General features: G+C 36.3%; 1 protein-coding gene across 3 annotated transcripts in view; it reads right to left on the bottom strand.

Moving 5' to 3' along the window:
- The window catches only part of LOC112692046 (disco-interacting protein 2), a 132,299-nt gene that overhangs the window by 68,625 nt on the left and 44,860 nt on the right, over window positions 1–18,814 (bottom strand). For 2 of the 3 annotated variants that reach the window (XM_025566561.1, XM_025566559.1), the window contains exon 1: window positions 16,567–18,547. The exons of the other annotated variant lie outside the window; for it this stretch is intronic. In XM_025566561.1, coding sequence (XP_025422346.1) covers window positions 16,567–18,223 — 1,657 coding nt within the window. In that variant the 5' untranslated portion in view covers window positions 18,224–18,547. Of the gene's footprint in view, window positions 1–16,566; window positions 18,548–18,814 lie in introns of those variants that run through there. 3 annotated transcript variants of the gene reach the window in all.

Raw genomic sequence — 18,814 nt, 5'->3', positions numbered from 1 at the left:
ACATGAGAGGGATTTTTTTCTTTATATAATATATATACATATATATTTATCTAGCATGTGTACATGTACAATACGTATAGCCTATCTAACCTAAATTAAAGTATATTATACAGCCAGTCACACTGCCCGAATTTCATTATCAGTGCGAGGCCGAGACGACCGTGCGAACATGAAAACAATTAAAACCGAACCTGAGCACGAAATATATGCAACACGATGCGCAATTATTTATTTGTTGTTCAGGTCTAATTACGAAAAATATAAGATTATTAGATCCAAAAATAAATTAACTTGTTTACACATATTATGACATATTTACGTACAAAAAAAAAAAAACTTACAGCCATTATGAAAATGTTGTTATATAATCACCATTATAACTACGTGTAAACTTCACAATAGTAGGCGGTGTATAAATATACATACGCGATTGTTGATTTGAAAATCAAAATTTACAATCACGCTGCAAATGAAAAAACAACAAAACAAAATATTTTCGTTACAAAACGAGGACAAAACGAGTATTTGCACCTACACGATACAACAATTTAAACTAAAATTTTTTTTGGAATCTTAACGGAATAATTATTTATCATATTTGATAGATAGGTTTATAAATACATATAGCTTCCGCATTGAATTACCATAAAATAATTGTTTGTTCCTACTGAAGAGTATTTTTTCACATTTTCGGCTAAAAACTATACCGTCACCTTATATATCGTTCGCGCCTCATTCGTGCCCCCCCCCCCCCCCCTTAGATGGGTTTTCAATAAAATAAGCATAATAAGAAATTTGCTCAGAGCGATTTCTCTAAACATATACACATTACATTACGGTAAGGAAAATTATTTGTACACAGCAATTCGTACACAGATATTCGTAAATACGTGCACATACATTTCCTGCGGTCATATAAAACCAAAATCGTTTTGTCTGTAAGATTTTGTGTGTATAACCAACGAGAGGAACCCGTTGAATTAGCTCGCAGGGACGCATAAGTTAATCTTAATGACCGACGTACTTTTCAAAAGTTTCGAATTTACGAGTGGGTCTATCATTAAAATATTTAAAGCAGATAGATGAATAGTGTGTTCTACAGTTTGTAATCGGATAACTACGACACTGCGGTGGACTTATATTGTTTACACGCTCATTATTTTTAAGTCTGATAGATTCTCGTGCATATAATATGTAAAATATCTATAGAATTTACGCAGTATGTAACCAGTGCGGAATAAAAGATCAACACTATGTGTATAATGTTTACAATGTAATCGGATGTATTAGAGAGAAAAAAATCTCAATAGAAAAATAAACCGTTCTCGACCAAAACACCAGTGAACTTATTCAAAGGGAACTTCTACTATTTAAATGAAACGAATACCTATAAAGTTTATGTAACATCAAATACATACATATGTTAAATTATAATTAATGATATATTTATACATCACCGGGGGAATCTTCTCTCCCAGAAATTTTAAACTCACTCGCATATTTTATAATCTGATCTACCGAGCCATCCAATCTTCTGCTGTCAGAAGGACGATTTGTAGAATATCGTTCTTCTCGTTTCGATGCACATACACGTACACCACACTTTCTGTTGCAGTAGCACCATCAGCAGTCCCCCCTAAGCGGTCTATTTCAGAAAATAATAACGCTCGCACAACCTTATACTTACACGTATATATATATATATATATCATACAGCTCATGTGTAAGTATAGACACACACACACACACACTATACATGTATATAATCTATCCGACTTTTCGATACAACTCGTCATTTACACGCAAGTTAACTTACATAACATACGTAACACACGCACACGCATGCACGCACGCACAAACGCACACACTTATAACCTTTTGTGTGTATATATTTTCATAAATGTTTGGTAACAGTGTTTCTGAAGCAACCGTTAGTTCTAATTAGTCCAAACGATAATAATAATAATAATAGCAACGATGATTATAATAATAATAATAATAATAATAATAATAATAATAATAATAATGAACAACCTATGGTCGATTATCGTTTTGAGATCGGTCCTTGATATGAGCTGCGCACATAGCGCGATGATAATTATCTTTGCAAGATGCCATTTCGTCACGACTAGCTTTTGGGTATACTCCCTATTATGACTCGAAACAAGAATCTCGCGATTTTATATCCAGTTTCCAGATTCACACACATAATTCAATAAACAATACACGTACGGCAAAGGTATAATTTTATTTTTCAAATTTTTTCGCTTTCTACATAAACAGAAGGAGCTATTTTCCGTTGCTTTGCGGCGCGCAGAAATTTTAACAATTGATAGAAACACGAATTTAGGATACATACTACGTATTATTTGTTAAACTCCGCCATCGGCCACTGGTATAAATAAAAATCGTGACATTTTAACCAAAATCCATCGGTTTCGGTAAATATTTATTACAATATCTGTGCAAGACGATAAATATTGCTAATTCAATTTCTTTCCACTCGCGCATGCACGTGGGCGGGTACCCGTACAATACTATAAGCGTAATAATACTGGGACGTTAGCGATGACGATCATACACAATACTATTATATATATGTTATAACGTACAATACAACACGCAAACGTTATTGTTATGTCTAAAACACGCGGCGATGATGTCGGTGACGGTTAGTGTAGTGTACCTATATCGAAAATGACTGGTAGATTTTCCGACATATGTGGCAAGGATAAGGAAGGTCTGTTCTATAGAATAAAATACACTCGAGTAGGTTGCCAATTAAAAATAAATAAATATAAAACGTGACGGTCTTTTATAACAGTGTTAACAAATGCGCGAACCGCATTTTATCGTGTGCGCCTGCCACGTGGAAAATATAACAAGTACTACAGCAGGCAGTGACATATAAATAAGGGGGGAAAGGATTCTGGGGAAATCTCACTCAAAAGAGTAAGAAATAAAAAATTAAGTTTTGAAATGGTTAGAAACAAAAAAACATTAATTTTTATATTTGTATAAAAGGAGGTATACAAATATACGTTTTATATTGATATAAAAACTATGTATATAATTAAATCCTCCGATCTTCTTCTTCTTCTTCTGGCTTTTATAACTCTCCAAGAGTTTCCGCCGCCATCACCAAATCACTCCACTTATCACGATCTTGCACAATCTCCCTCCAATCCTGCACTCCAAGATCTTCCAAATCCTTTTCTACAACATCCAACCATAACCATAACATCCTCCGATAAGGAAATTAAATTTACACCACTGCCTACAGATAGTATTTTATATAATGTATGAAACAATTTTCGGTAGGAAAAAAATGTACGGTAAAACATCGTCGTAAATGTGATAGATCGCTGCAGTATACGAAAAAAACAAACGTCATGACGCACACATAAAAACTATTCTCGATTTGCCGAAAATCTAGTCAAGATTTTTATTTTAATCATAAATTAGATTGATATAATAATTAAAACTTGCATACACCGTTTAAAGAACCTCATAGTTGTAACCAATGGTTTTTAAAATTCATAACCTCGGCGATTCGGCGAATTGCTAAGTCACCTCAGATCATCGTGACTCGTAAAAGTTTATAACTATATAAATAAATGTTATAATTTCATTTTTTGACATGGAAATATTTTTTGAAAAACCTGTTATTTTACACGTCATCGATGTCCCCGGTAAACGGGTATAAGAGTACCGTTCTCGTAGACGAGTTTAATTTGTAATTAGGTTACACAATTAAGCGGAAACGCAACGAGATTATGAATAATTAAAAATCAATGCAATGACCGATGAGTTACACATTTATCCGCGTATTTTTTTTTTTTTAATTTTTTTTAATGAACTGGCCTCTTACCGTAAGACATTGGATATACGAGTCTGAAAAACGGAGAGGTTATACATTGTACAGTCATAATTATGTGGAAGTTGTTTTATATTACTGGTGGAAGGCCAACTAGGAATATTCACATGGGACCGTTTTAACGTATCCTCGTCCGCGCGTACATCATCAATATTAGTACACACATATATGTATGTATATGTATGTGCGTGTGTATGTGTTATAAATCAATTAAAAAAAACGTATAAATTATTTTTCATGCACACGATGTCAAAGCAAATACAGTTATGCAGGTCATTAATACAGTCGTCTAGAATTTAGTGTATTTGAAAATTACATCGCGGTAATCGACCATTACTGCTGCAGCAGTCGTACAATAAGTATTCTAAATCATAAGCCACTGTTCAACGGAATATATTGCAAACAATAATTCTTTATTTAACCAAAATTATAATTAACCGTAGTTTTTCTAATTAAAAACGGTATCATAAAATTCAATCGTAAACCATTTATGGTATACACACATCGTATATATATCGTAACACGACTAATGCGCAGCTTTTATAGATTATCGGTCACGTAATACGACTTGAAAAACTTCAAACATTATTATTGAAAAACAAGACGCACAGTATCGTAAGAGTTGAAAATATATAATATATTATTTTTCGAATGATAAAATGTTATAATAATAATATTACGACAAAAACCGTGGGAATAACGGCGAGGAACTGGAAGCGATAGTGGTCGTACAGACGAGAAGAGAAGAATAATAATAAAACTGCCGATTTTCCAACACACACACATAAAATCGTTCGGAGTGGACTCTCCGACAGTAATTCTTGGCCAGTGTATGTGTGTGCGCGCGGAGCGCAGGCGTAAAGTACATACAAATATAACCCGAGACGTGTGCGCTGTGTGAGCGCAACGAGTGAGTTAGTGATTCGGCCGGAGAGTATATTGTATACACCTACTACACTTATGCGGTCGTACGCGCAAACGGCACACACATATGATAATAATATGTGACCAGTCGAGTACGTCGTACTACGAGTGGGCGCAACGCGTACAAACTGCGTCAAGGTCGGCGGGATCCGTACACACACACACACACACACATTATACGTATGTATATATACATTAATTAATTTATTTATTTATAGTGCCCATGTATAAACTATAATATCTGTATAATATAAAAACCTATATATATATATATATATATATATTAAAACGACATAAATCGATGAATGTTATAGGTTAGGTGGTGTTTACACATGTAGAGCCTCTTGTCGCGGAAAATTATATCGTTAAATCGAAAAGAAATAGATTACAATAATACCTAACGCACATAAACGTACGTACATTCATATGTACGTTGCGTAGTCGTAAGTCAACAGTACGACATCGTAACGTGTACATGTGTGTGAGTGTGCATAAGGTTATACGAGGAGCCGCCCGCGTCGAACAGTTCGCAAACTAACCGCAAACCAGTGCCGGAGCTACGAGTATATATGTACAGCAGTACACCGCTAAGCCGCCGTGTATCGGGTTTCGACGACGCGATAAATGTGATTAATGAAAAATAATATGTACCGTTAACACGGTTAATATGCACCAGTCAAAGTATACGTATATATACACATCCGAATGGTTCGCCGTTTCGATCAACACAACGAAACGATCAATCGGAATCCCGAGCGCGCAAAGGGCAACGCGCGCGTTTATGGGTCCGACGACTGTAGCGGCGTCCCGTTGAAGATTTCAACACTTTCGCCAGCACAACACGAATTCGATCTCACGCGCCAGACGTGCCTACACACGCACACGCGAACGGCACACTGATACGCACCATGAGCTCGTAGACAACATATATTGGTAATAATAATAGTATATCGTTATGAAACGCGCCCGCGTGAAAGTTGCCTGACTTTTAAACGATACACATGTGTGTACACCTATACAATAAAATATCCACGTACGTAATACGAATTCTAAGTCTCCACGACACGCGCGCCGTTCGATTCACAGCGAAATAAAGATTTATCGCTGAAGACAAATCAGCCAAGTTTGTTTTGTTGTTGTGTGTGTGCTCGTTTCCAGCGCATAAATAATATGTGTATCGTAACAAGTGTGTGTTCGTTATCGGTGTAATATACTATATGTTTATACATCAGAGAAGCAAACCCAATAGGCTGGGGTCACGGAGAACTTGCAGGTCACTTGAGCGAGAGGACAATATAAACGTGGAATGATGAGAGGTGATGAGTGATTCATATTATATATAATGTTGAGATTTGCCGAAAGAAAATAACTGAACAACCACACTTCTTTTCATACATAAAAATATAAATTAAAATCGAAATAAAATGTTCGATTCGACATAGCGGAACATTTTAATTACGTGTACGTTTATATTTTGGATCTTACATTTCAGGCGGAAAGGGTTGTCGGAAGAAACGATTTACAAAGTACCTTCTCCTCTTATCTAAAAGTATATTATCATGGTCCGGTATGCCATTTAAAAGTCCACGCGGCAATTGCACGTAAAACTAACGTTTTCAACAGCACTTCTTCAGGTACCAGCTAAAACGCTGTGTCCAATATGAACGCGGGCAAAGGCGTTGTGATGCGGGTGACGCGGCGAATAAAATTATCAAGCATATAAATATAGATTAAATTGTTCAACGTACGCGATAAACGCGGGCGACGCGAACGAATTAATTCGTTCGCGTTCGCCGCACGGTTTGAAAATCAAATAGTTTTGTTTTTGGTCGCGCGTTTAAGCGAACAGACGAAAAAATATTTCTATTACAATTTACGATTTATTATTATAAATGATTTTTTAATAATTTTTATACGACTATTTTATGATACGAATAGGTAAACGGGTAATATATATTATTAAATTATAATATACAGTATTTTAACTATAATAGTATTATATATTTATATATTAGATATTGTTGTATGATCAATATGGAACTCATTATATATGAGGTACAAAAAATGAATGTATTCTTTGAAATAAATGTAATACAAAGTATATTAAATATTTCACTTCAGCACTTTTCAATAGGTATTAACAATTGTTTTTCAAGACATTTTTAGTTGTTTTTGTTTTTAAAAGAATAGAACATAAACGTGTAAAATATACCGCATAACCTTTGCACAACTCACTTCAAAATACACTGCATGTAAAAAGAAGTAAAAAATATCTGAATATGATTTAGTCACAAATTCGCAACTGCCGCAAATTTGCGTTCGCCGCGTTCACGTTGGACACAGCATAACATGTAGTATATTTACCGACAACGATAACGATAGTGACTTTTGTGAAAATGAAGGTAGGAGTAAGGAAATTCTTTGTTAGAGAATTCCCCCGCCGGTTACGTCAAAAAGTGTCTTTATTATAATTATGCTGTCCCGTCGAAAAACATCAATTGTCGAGAATAAAATATATTTTTGTTAAAGTATATTATAATTTTTTATCAAGCCACGTGCCGATATCAAAAAATGTTATTCAGCACAGACAAGGTTATGGTGATACAACAGCACAGAGAGAAACGTTATTTTGTTAAAATCACTATTCCACTGCGCTGCGATTTATCGATCGAACATCTCGTTTAGAATAATACATTCGTCATTGTTATCCGTTGCTAACGTGAATATTACACTTAAACACACGCACGTGTACATTAAAATATTTCGTAATCAGCTGTGATATCGTAGATTTATACGTATAAATAGAGAATGATTACCAAATTACAATAGACAATCGCTCTGTAATTTACGGCCGTTCTGATGTATTTCGATTATAATAATCACCGTCGACTAATAATCGTTAATGAAATGTGCATGCGATGGCACTGCTAAGGAGTACAGAATATTAAACTACGCTCGTGGAGGAGGAGCAAAGATTTAAAACGAGTTTTTTCCGTCAGATAGTCGCAGTAAGAAAATAAAAATAAACGTTCGGAATTCGTTTAAAAGAAATATCCGCGTACTAAAAACACGAGGGTGACAATCGGATACTATTAATACTTTTACGACGTAATATGCGCAAACAATATTATATAGAACAATATATACGCTTAAAAAAAAAACGTCTCGATAAATTTAATTTGTACAAAAAAAAAAAAAACGTGTGTGCGCTCGTAATCAGCGTAAAGCGCTACGAGTAATTTCTACAGCTCGTAAATATCCAACCTCAGCTAGGGTCTTGTTATATGCAGATTCAGGAACATAAGACGATTTAAACGTGCTAACAATATTCTTCTAGAATTCACAATAGATGCAGGATTAAAATGCTGTACCAATACAACGAATTTATATACGTACGCATAATTATAACTACATATTGCCCAACACCACCCGATGAGAGTCGCAGCTAATCTTCAGTCAAATTATACGTATAAAGCTCTCGCTATTTTACAGAGTATTAAATCCGGCCAGGGTCGAGTTTGTATTAAGTGACTGTGCCACATACAAGTGCATTATATTTAAATTGCTGCAGTGCGATATTATAGTGTCGAATTATGCGAAAGAAGACCCCGGTTTATCAGTATAGAGCGTACATACGGTGCTATCACAATGAAAAAACATTTGAGTTGTTGATACATAACATTTATCTTAAATGAACTCAATCACTGCAGTGTTAATTGCAGCTGCACTTACTATATATAATAATTGGTAACGGTTTAACGAAATGAGCTCGTTATAACTCCGATATATAACTTCGATTATAACTCCGATAGTTTAAAATATTACCGATATATTTTAATGAATGGTAGGTATTCAAACTGTAATTATATATATATTTTAACATGAGGTAATTTATTTATCATTAGTACACACATAGAGTCGGGTGGTGGCGTAACCAAAAACTAACGGAAGAAAACAAATGATCGAAATCGCTGTTTCGAACGATCGAATTATTCGACTTTATAAATTTTCAATTCGACCTACAAATATACACAAGGAATTTCGATTTAAATAAAATATTAAGAGTATACGGCCATCAACGGTTATTTTCGAATACTTATATTTTCATCTTCATTACTAGGAGTATGCCTATAAATATAAACATAATATATAAACACACTAAACAACTGATCGATGGTACGATACAGCAATAACACGGATATTAACAGCAATTTATAGCATTAAACAATATCCTGAACGGCCGTAAAGGATTTTTTTTATTTACGTCACGTGAATCGTAGAATAACAATTGCCACAAACCAAATCTCTACCCACCCCGGGCGAAAGAATAATTATGTATTAGTATCGTCAAAACGCATCCCATAATACTACAATCGACATACGACTGTAACATAATACAACCGATTAAACTACTGCACTTTACATCGGAGGAGGATCCAGGAAGAAAATCCGTTTCAAAAAAATAAAAAACTATTCATTAAAATTCGGTGCTTTTTAGACATACCAACAACGGATTAAAATATATTTATAATACATTCAAATATATTTTAAATCATTTTGATTAGAATGACGAGCAGTTATTTTAAATGTGTATCTTATGATTTTTTAAAATTATCCTTCTCCATCGATACGTTAGTCTGGAGTCTGGATCCATCCCGGCTTTGCATCGTTCAATCATGATACATCAGCGATTCCCAAACTGCGCACCGCTGTATCCTAGGGGCATCACGATCATTTTCTAAAGGCACCGCGGTCTACGTACAGTTCATAACAAATAGTTTAAAATGTATAAAATGGTTTTCCTTATGGTTTTCGTAAAAACTTTATAGCAAATAATGTAATATTTTCTATTGTATATTCGGATATTCTTATTTTAACCTTATAATAATTATAATCATAATAACAATAATTTTTATTTATTTTTTAAGTTTAAATATGCATTAATTTATAATTAAGTTAAATTTTAATAAAATTAATAAAATTGGTTATCAATAGGTTTTTTTTTTTTTTGTTCTGTAATGTAGTTCACAGCATGTTACCGTGGATAAATTGGGTTCAAAAAAAGGCACCACTGAAAAAAAAGTTTGGGAACCGCTGTGATAGATCACACAATGATTATTGTATTGTATTGTTCAGTTTTTTCCCTTAATCGCTGCGAACGCGCGAACCCCGCAACCATGTTCACTACGTAGAACGTAATAATCGATATCGAAATCCGATACAGATTAATATAATAATAATTAATAATACACACACCTGGCACCCTGTATGTGCGTTTGACCGCGTAATGTATATTATGCTACACCAAAGAGCCGGTCGTAGATGAGTTGTTACACGATATCGTAAATGATCGTATCCAACGAGCGCTGCCGCTGTACACATATATTTTTAGTAAATATACAACGTGCACCTAGTGTATATATATATATATAGAACACGAATTATAATAGTTAATATTTATTTTGATATAGCAGTGCTTTTATCCCCGCGTTTATGCCGTGAACAAACTCTCAAATTGTTTTACCGTGTACACGCATGCGCAACATATACGTTTCAGCAGGTTCGGATAGCGCGCTTAACATAATATTTTGATGCGCATATACCGTATGTGCTGTATATTATAATTGTGTACGACCGCGAGAGCGTATTACGGAATATTACATCACTCGCAACCCGTTTATTTGCAAACAGTAATAATTATAATCCCGTTAGATACTCCGCGTCGTTGGCGCACATACGGGGTGGCCAGAAATTGGGGCAAGCGTCCCCCGCCAAAGTCCCAGATAAACACCCTTAGAGTCCATTCCCGAGAATTAATTTATTCTAGTTTATATTGGTAATACATTCTTACATAAAAAAATTATGTCAAAATAATATAATGTACAAAGATATGAGATGCATATAGTTATTTCAAAGAAGTGTATAATACTCAAATCCAATGTGTACAATATTATAAAAGATTGTTTATTAAAAATTGAGTGTAGTTAACTCGATTTTCTTTAATGCATTTTAATTAATTATTTTATTTCGAAATTACCTTTCTAAAAGGACCAAGCCCCTAACGATTTATTTTCGAGTAAATAATTTTAGCATTCCAATTTTTCAGATCGGGTTCGGTATTGTACGTTAGGCAGATCACTCAGAGATCAATTTATGAGACTATTTACACTACATAAGTAAACTTTATACGTAATATATAATAAAATATAAATATACATTATATACACGAACACTTAATCAACTTAATAACATTGTTAATGTTACACTAAAATAATTGAAAAACATAATGTAATTCATTTTAATATACTTAAAAAAGGTATTACACGATTCGATTTCAAACAATTGTAAAATTAACTGTAAAATTCAATGAACGTTACCCGAGTATGCTAATTATCGAAACAATATTAGTAATATTGTTATACTTAATACGTAATATTATATTACGCAAAAGTATTGTGTGTACTTATAATTATTACACATTACTAAACAGTAGACCACGAGTGGGAGATTTAAACTGAATTATCAAAATACTATTAAGAACCAAGATGTTTGGGAGGCTTAAGTATTCTGTTATATAAACTTCAGTAATACAAACTGAAATCAATTTAAGTTCAATTTCAAGAAAATAATTTAAAGAATTCATTGGAGAAAACCTATGTTGTAGCTACAAAGATACAGTTGTTTTGCGTAACACCAAAGGAAGAAAATAATATAATAAATCAGTACACAAAACAATATAAGAACATGAGTTAGAAACTTTAGGTGGTGGGTATTTTGTTCAGACGAGATGCAGTTTTTCACAATATTCAGAGTTGAAACTATCATTTACAATTTTTCGATATTTTTGAAAGTTAAAACTAAGTCAATATTTATTTTTATTTAATTTTTTGATTGACAAGAAATACCGTCTAATCTTACAAATCATAATTGTTCAATGTCTTAATGGCTTTCAAAATTAATTAAAACTAAAAACATTGGTTACTGTTATTTTAAAAATCTACTGCAATTATACCGAATACAAAAATATAAAAGCAGTTATATCTTGTGCAAATATTATAGAGATTATTGAAATGCAATTACAGTTGAATTACTAAGAAGTATAATTTTTTTTTTTTTAATTTTTTTTAAGGAAATTTAAATTTTACCGTGAAATTAATACATGTGCAGAAAACAAATATGTTTGAAAATTTGGTCGAGCAAAGTCAACAGAAACCTTTTGTAATAGTCCGATAGCTGAATAATATAATTTTCAGTCATTTAATTTCAAAAAGTATAAGTGCATTTGTTAAATATAAAATGATTATATACGTAAATACGAACGAATTTTGCTGTACAAATAAACTGAATAATAAATGTAGGTAGTAAACAAAAGCGATGTTATGTAGTAACGATATATTGCATGCATTATATGTTTTTGCGAAATCGTATGATGGATTTTAATTGGGTGATATTCCTATTGAAGGAAAAAAAATCGACAGTTCAAGAGGATGAGAATTATTCGGTACTGAGTAAAATAAAATAAGTTTCACTGCACTACGCAGTACTCGTAATAAAAAAAAATAAGTACACCGGGGATACGTATGTCACTAAATTCTAGTTACTTCAATCGTTAATATATCAAATCAAAAGTACCTCGTTTGTTTGAATTAAAGAAGGATTATAATACAAAGAATATGACTATTTACATGTTCCCAGAAAAACCTTCGATGAATCCTAATGCTCATTTAATTGATCTGAGAGCGATTTTCATAGTGTACTTCCTCTCTATGTACGCGTCCAATATAATGATAAAGTTCGCGTACAAATTGTACACTTTACATACATAATTAAGCCCGTGTGCATATTAAACCGCATCCGAAGACGAGCGTTTCGACCTATAAAGTCACTCAGTTGCGATGCAGCTCGGTGATGCCTTCGGAGTGAAGTTTAGAATTACATAATGGCAACAACTAGTAATTTTACGCTATTGTATATTAGTCGAGTTTTAGAGAGAATTTAACGTAGCGCGGCAGCGTGTAAATATTAAAGTCATATTACATGCACTGACTAGCAGCGCGACAGGTTTAGATTTTCGTTTGTCCTCAGTTTTATTTCGAAAATCCTTCGTACATAATTAAATGTTCATTAGAGTCGACGTGTCAAGAGAAATATAGCAACGTGTGGAGGAGCAACGTCATTGTATATACAAAGGGATTATCGGACAGAAAAAAAATAACAAATATACATTGTTATATATATATATATACCAACATAAACTACTATTGTCATAAACCTAATGAAGGGAATCCAATTCGTTACACAAAAACAATATATATAATAATAGGTATTAGGATTTACTACGTGCACGTTATTATACGCGTTATAAAAGGATTTAGAGGCCGTATTTAAACGTGTAGTACGCATAGTCAGTACAGACATTATATATCTGTGACCTACCCTTGTTACGTTACCGATATAAACTCTTCGGAATAATAATATACTCTCTTCGTACGTCTTAAACATTGGCGGAACCAGGATTTATTTTAGGAAAACGAGAGATATTGATTAGTTATATAACACGTACATACCAAAAACGAAAAAATTAGTACTTAATTAAATAGAAAACTATATTTATAAAAATAAATTACGTTTTACGATAAGGTTTGGTTCGAAGAAACGCAGAGTATGATATCTATGTGTTTCAAATTGTTTAAGATTTTCCGAAATTAATTTCGGACGGGGGGCTAACGTGATTTAATTTAACATCAATTTTTCTCAACTAGTACGTTATAATAATATATATATATAGTATTTAAACTTTTATAAGGTAACCGAGATGCGCACTCGAGGAATAAGTTTATAAATTATATTCGTATACACTGTAATATATAGATACTGGATAACATCTAAGCGACCGATAACTAATCGCCAACGGTTTTAGAATAATTAGTGTAATAGTATACATACGTATACACCGTATTATACTGTATACGAATTGGTATACGGTGTAATGAATGATGTTCACTTCACAAAGATTCCTCACGGAGAGACATATACAATACGCAAAACGAATTGTGTAACGCATGACATGCTCACGTACGTATATATATATGATATAACTACTGATAGTTTAAATATGTTTATACATAAATCATATAATTTTACATTTAATAATTTAAACTACAATCGTATGAATATATACAAGTATAATAATAAAAAAAAATCAGTACATTGTGGTAAAATATTGTCCAAATAATACTAATCTTGTTATATAAAAAAAAAAAAAATAGTAATGTTAAAAGTGATAGCGACGTAAGGACTCACCATGAGTCCACTCTTACACTTACTACATTTGTTTTATTTTTTTCGTTCGTAGTAGTTGAGATTTAATAAAGAAACCTTTCGCGTGACTTACCTGAAACAAAAAATAAAAACTATTAGGCAAACATAATAATAAACCAACACGATTAACTGTATATTAATACAATACACATAGAAATGTACATTTGTGCGTTAATTAATATCCCATATGTATACCTTTTAACAACTTTCGATTTGATTTCATTATTAAGTGTACGCAGAGAGAAATACACGATAAATGTACTTATACATGACGCAATATTTAATACAATATCAATACACGCGATGGTATACATCGAAATCGAATTATACTCGAGAAAGTTTAAATTCTATTACAATACGTTTACACAAATTCCTATGAATTTTTATCATGACGATACATTATAATAACATAATACGTGTTAACAGCGGCAATGATTCCTCAGCATGCTGCAAACACGTATTGTAACAGTCGCGCGGAAGCACCTATACCTACGACCGCGAGAAAATTATTCTATTCGAAGAAAAAATGATCTACAAACGGATATAGGCAGACGTTTATATATTGTACATTATTGAATTACGCAACGTCTTAAACCTAACCGTATTTTTATACCTGTTCGTCCCGGCTCAGCATGAAAATTAAACGACTCGATATAATATATTATTTCGTTATACTACGGTGGTTACACAACGCACGATTTGTCCGCCGCGTATGTAACAACGCGCGTTTTATCGAATAAATCTAATTTCGTGAACGCGATGCAGTGTTTACCCCCCTGGAGCCGTCACAATAAGACATGTAATCGAAACGACTCCCGTGATGGGAGAGACGCAAACTCAGTAGGCACACAGCTACTACATACATCATCGTAATACGAACGCGTTCCGGCTTTATGGTTCATATAATTCAACCAGTACAGCGGTTAATGACAAAGAACGAAACCACCATCAGGTCTATATTATAATATATTATTATTTTACGATTTAGTATTATTACGGATCCACGCGCGCGTACCCTACGCGTCCATTATTTCTCACATCCATTCCACTTCACCGGTAAACCACCCTACACAACCGCGTACCTCGAGTACTACGACTACTAGTGCACTGTCTTCAATGATATTTGATCCCGATAGAATTCGATTGCTCAATTTTCAAGGTCCCCAGACGACGTTTTTTTTTTTTATTTTTAATTTTTTTTTTATACCGTATAGATTTACATTATATCATACGGATATATGGCGAACGGATTTTATAGTGATGATCTTTTAACCTGTAATTTATATAGTATTATATTATGAACGTTGTAGCGTAGTCGGAGATTGTGAGATTGCTTTTTTTTTTTTTTTAACGACGAGATAGATCGTAGTCGTCCGAAATTATTTATATTTATCTAATACGAATTCGTACAATGATGATGTTTGTTATTACATTTACGTTTATAAAGCGACTTGGGTTGATTCGTCGGTGCTAACGAACGGAATGACAACCATTCCAAACTTATCGAAAAGAACAAAAATGCATACCTATAAATTGAAATGCTCGTTAATCATTTAAATATTAAGCGTTTTTATTTTCATATGAAAATCGGAAGCTGATGAACGGAATTCAGTGTCATCACACATGTTTCAAATACATCGAGATATTTTAAACAAAAAATCAAATGCATAAATTAATGTATAAATGTGTATTAATATAATAAAACGTTCATTGGCGTTGAAAATAATCTTACCAGTTTATCAAGTTTTGAGTTATCTCATCGACGATTCCAATGGGAATCAATGTATCAATGAAACGACCGCGAATTGTTCCATAAATTTAAACACCGGTCTTAACGGTATGTAAAATAAATAAACTAATTAAAGTCACATCGGTTTCACCCAGTTGAATTCATGTACGAGTGCATGACGAATGTATGCCGTAGAAAAAAAAAGAAAAAATGAAGCTTCGAAAGATTTCAGGTAATAATAAATGTAATCTTAATCTAATATCTAATTCGCGTGAAGAGGTTTTGAATATTTAATTAATTATGTCATACATAAACATTTATACCTCGGTTTATACTTTGGTAATAGCGATTCAGCAACTGTTAATAAAGGCAATTACTAAACCGTTCAAGATGATATTATATACAAGAGTGTACATGGTCTAGACATCACAACTTTTAGACGAAATACGATTCACAATTCGAATTTAAAACCGTTATTAAAAATATTAATATACACAATGATAAATGTCAATGCGGAAATCGTTCCCAGCGGTGATGAAGTAATCGTACACCGAGTATATTTCACCGATAATAAACCAAAAACAATGACGATGAAACGCGTGAAAGTTGACAAAATACGGGGGGGGGACAGAAGAAAAAACATATTCGAACAAAACGCAACGATCTGATAATGTACACACACGGCCGAGGAGGGGGTATATACTTGCGAACGTACTTGTTATCCAGGCAGACTTGGACTTTGCGACCACGCTGGGTTTCCTGGAGGCCGCGGAAGGCGCTCTACGCACGGGTTTCACCACGTATTTGATGTTCCTACGAGCCGACTTTTTCCGCTTCACCCTGTTGTTTCTGGAAGCTGCAACGGCAGCGGCGACCGACCAACCGGATGTCCGGTGGCGCACCGCGTCGTCCTCCGTGTCCGCATCGTCCGTGGACTCTTGCCACCGCGGTTGTCGACCTTTGGATATCGACTCGTACAGCCTGTCTTGCTGGTCGTCATAGTCCACGTCGTCGTCGTCGTCACCGTAACCACGGCCGTTGGACAGCTGCAACCTGGCGTCTTTCGGTACGCAGTAGTCGCGGATCTCAACCACAGGCCGCGCCTTTAGGAGATGCTGCTTCGGAAGATGTTGCTTGGAACGATGGTTATTCTGGGCCGACCGTCTCTTTTCCGGCGGCACGAACATCATGGGGTCCAGTTTGAGCTGTCGCAGAGACGACCTGGCCACCACGACTTGATACAGCTGATCCTGCTGCGCCGGGGACGCGGCCGCTGTTTTGCAGCGACCGGACGGAAACGACGGAGTAGCCGCGGTAGTGGTGGCGGTGACGGGTCGCCGGGGCGCCTTTTTGCGGAATAATTGCTTGGGTGGCCTGGGCGGATCCGACAGCCCGGGGGCGGACAGGCTAAAGCCCGAGTCCTTACCAGAACACGTGGACGCGACGGAAGACCGCGACGCGGTCTTATTGCACGCGATGTCCTCTATGGCCACGCCGGGGTACCGGTGAAACCGTCTGCTCGGCATCGGCCGGTCATCACGCTTGTCTTTGAGCGCGCTCTCCAGCGAGTGGTGCGCCCGCCGGTGCTGGCCTTCCGCGTCTGCCGGCCGAACTGGCAGCTCCAGGCTCCTGGGCGCGGCCGGCGGCAACATCGGTGCGTCCATCCATATCCGTCCTAGACTGATGGCCGAATCGGTGCGGCTGCTGTCGTCGAGCTCCTTGTGAACGCGGTAACGGTACCGAGCAGGCGGTGTGGGTGGCGAACTCGACCGCTTCAGGTTATTCAAGTCCTCCTCGGCACGAATGCACCGGATCCACTCGCCGTAATCGATGACGGGCGCCGCCACGATGGGCAGCGGCGGCGGCGGCACCGGGGCGACCGATTGTCGTTTTTGCTCCGCACAGATGGCCGGTTGCGTCGGCGGTGGTGACGGTGGTGGTGGTGGTGGTAGAGATAGCTTCGGTGGCGGCGGTAACGGTAACGTCGGTGGAAGCGGCGCTGACGGTTGCTGCTGCTGTGGCAGCGTCGACGGTGATAAGTCCACGGCTTTTGCCGGAGGATTTGGCGGACTGTGGCCGGTGGCTAGAGCGACCACCGCGGCCGGAACACCACGGCACGTGGCATTCAGACCGGCCGGCCGGCCGACATCTTCGACAGCCGTGATCGGTTCGGGCAGATCATCGTCTCTTCGAGAAGGCTTTTTGGTAGGATTTCTACCCTTTAGGCCACCGCCTCGATTTTCTAAGTAATTTCTTCGGATCGATATACGTTTGAACGATTCGCTCCGTTTGAACGGCGACTCGCTGCGATCCTTGTTCTTCCGACGACCGCCGATCAGTCGCCGGAGGTTCTCGAAAGTGATCGGTTTCATTCCGCCGACTTCGTGTCCAACGACCGCTGCAGATGCGGTTGTAGTAGTAATACCTTCATCGTCGTCGTAGATATCGCACACACACGCGCGCGTTAAAATATACAACAACACTCGGACACCCGCGAACGTACACAGATCACAATATAATACACACACACACACACACACACACACAGAGAAAGAAAGACACACGAGCGGGGCGCAGCAATGAAAATAAAATGTGAAAACTGTAGCGAGCGCGCGTGCGCACGGAGTACAGAGAGAAACAATATTACCGGCTAAACGACCGAGCGACGAACAACGACTGCGCGGCTATTACGCGGCCAGAGCTGAGCTGCCCCGTAGCCGTCGTCGTCAACCGGTTTCGTGTACCATCGTCGTCGTCGCAACAGCCGCCGCCGCTGCCGCTATGTCGACGTGCACGCCGCGCTTGTATGTGTGTGTGTGTGTGGGTAGGGGGGAACCGGTTGCGATGCAACACACGCACAAAGCGGACAAGTTGCCCCCAAGGTACTTGTACAAGGACGCTGCGCGCGATCGGCGCGTATGTGTGTGTGTGTGTGTGTGTGTGTGTGTGTGTGTGTGTGTGTG

This window comes from Sipha flava, unplaced genomic scaffold (genome assembly GCF_003268045.1).
Source record: "Sipha flava isolate LNK unplaced genomic scaffold, YSA_version1 69_pilon_pilon, whole genome shotgun sequence".
NCBI classification, from domain to species: domain Eukaryota; kingdom Metazoa; phylum Arthropoda; class Insecta; order Hemiptera; family Aphididae; genus Sipha; species Sipha flava.
Note: the sequence above shows the minus strand (reverse complement) of the source record. Positions and strands in the feature narration are given on the sequence as shown.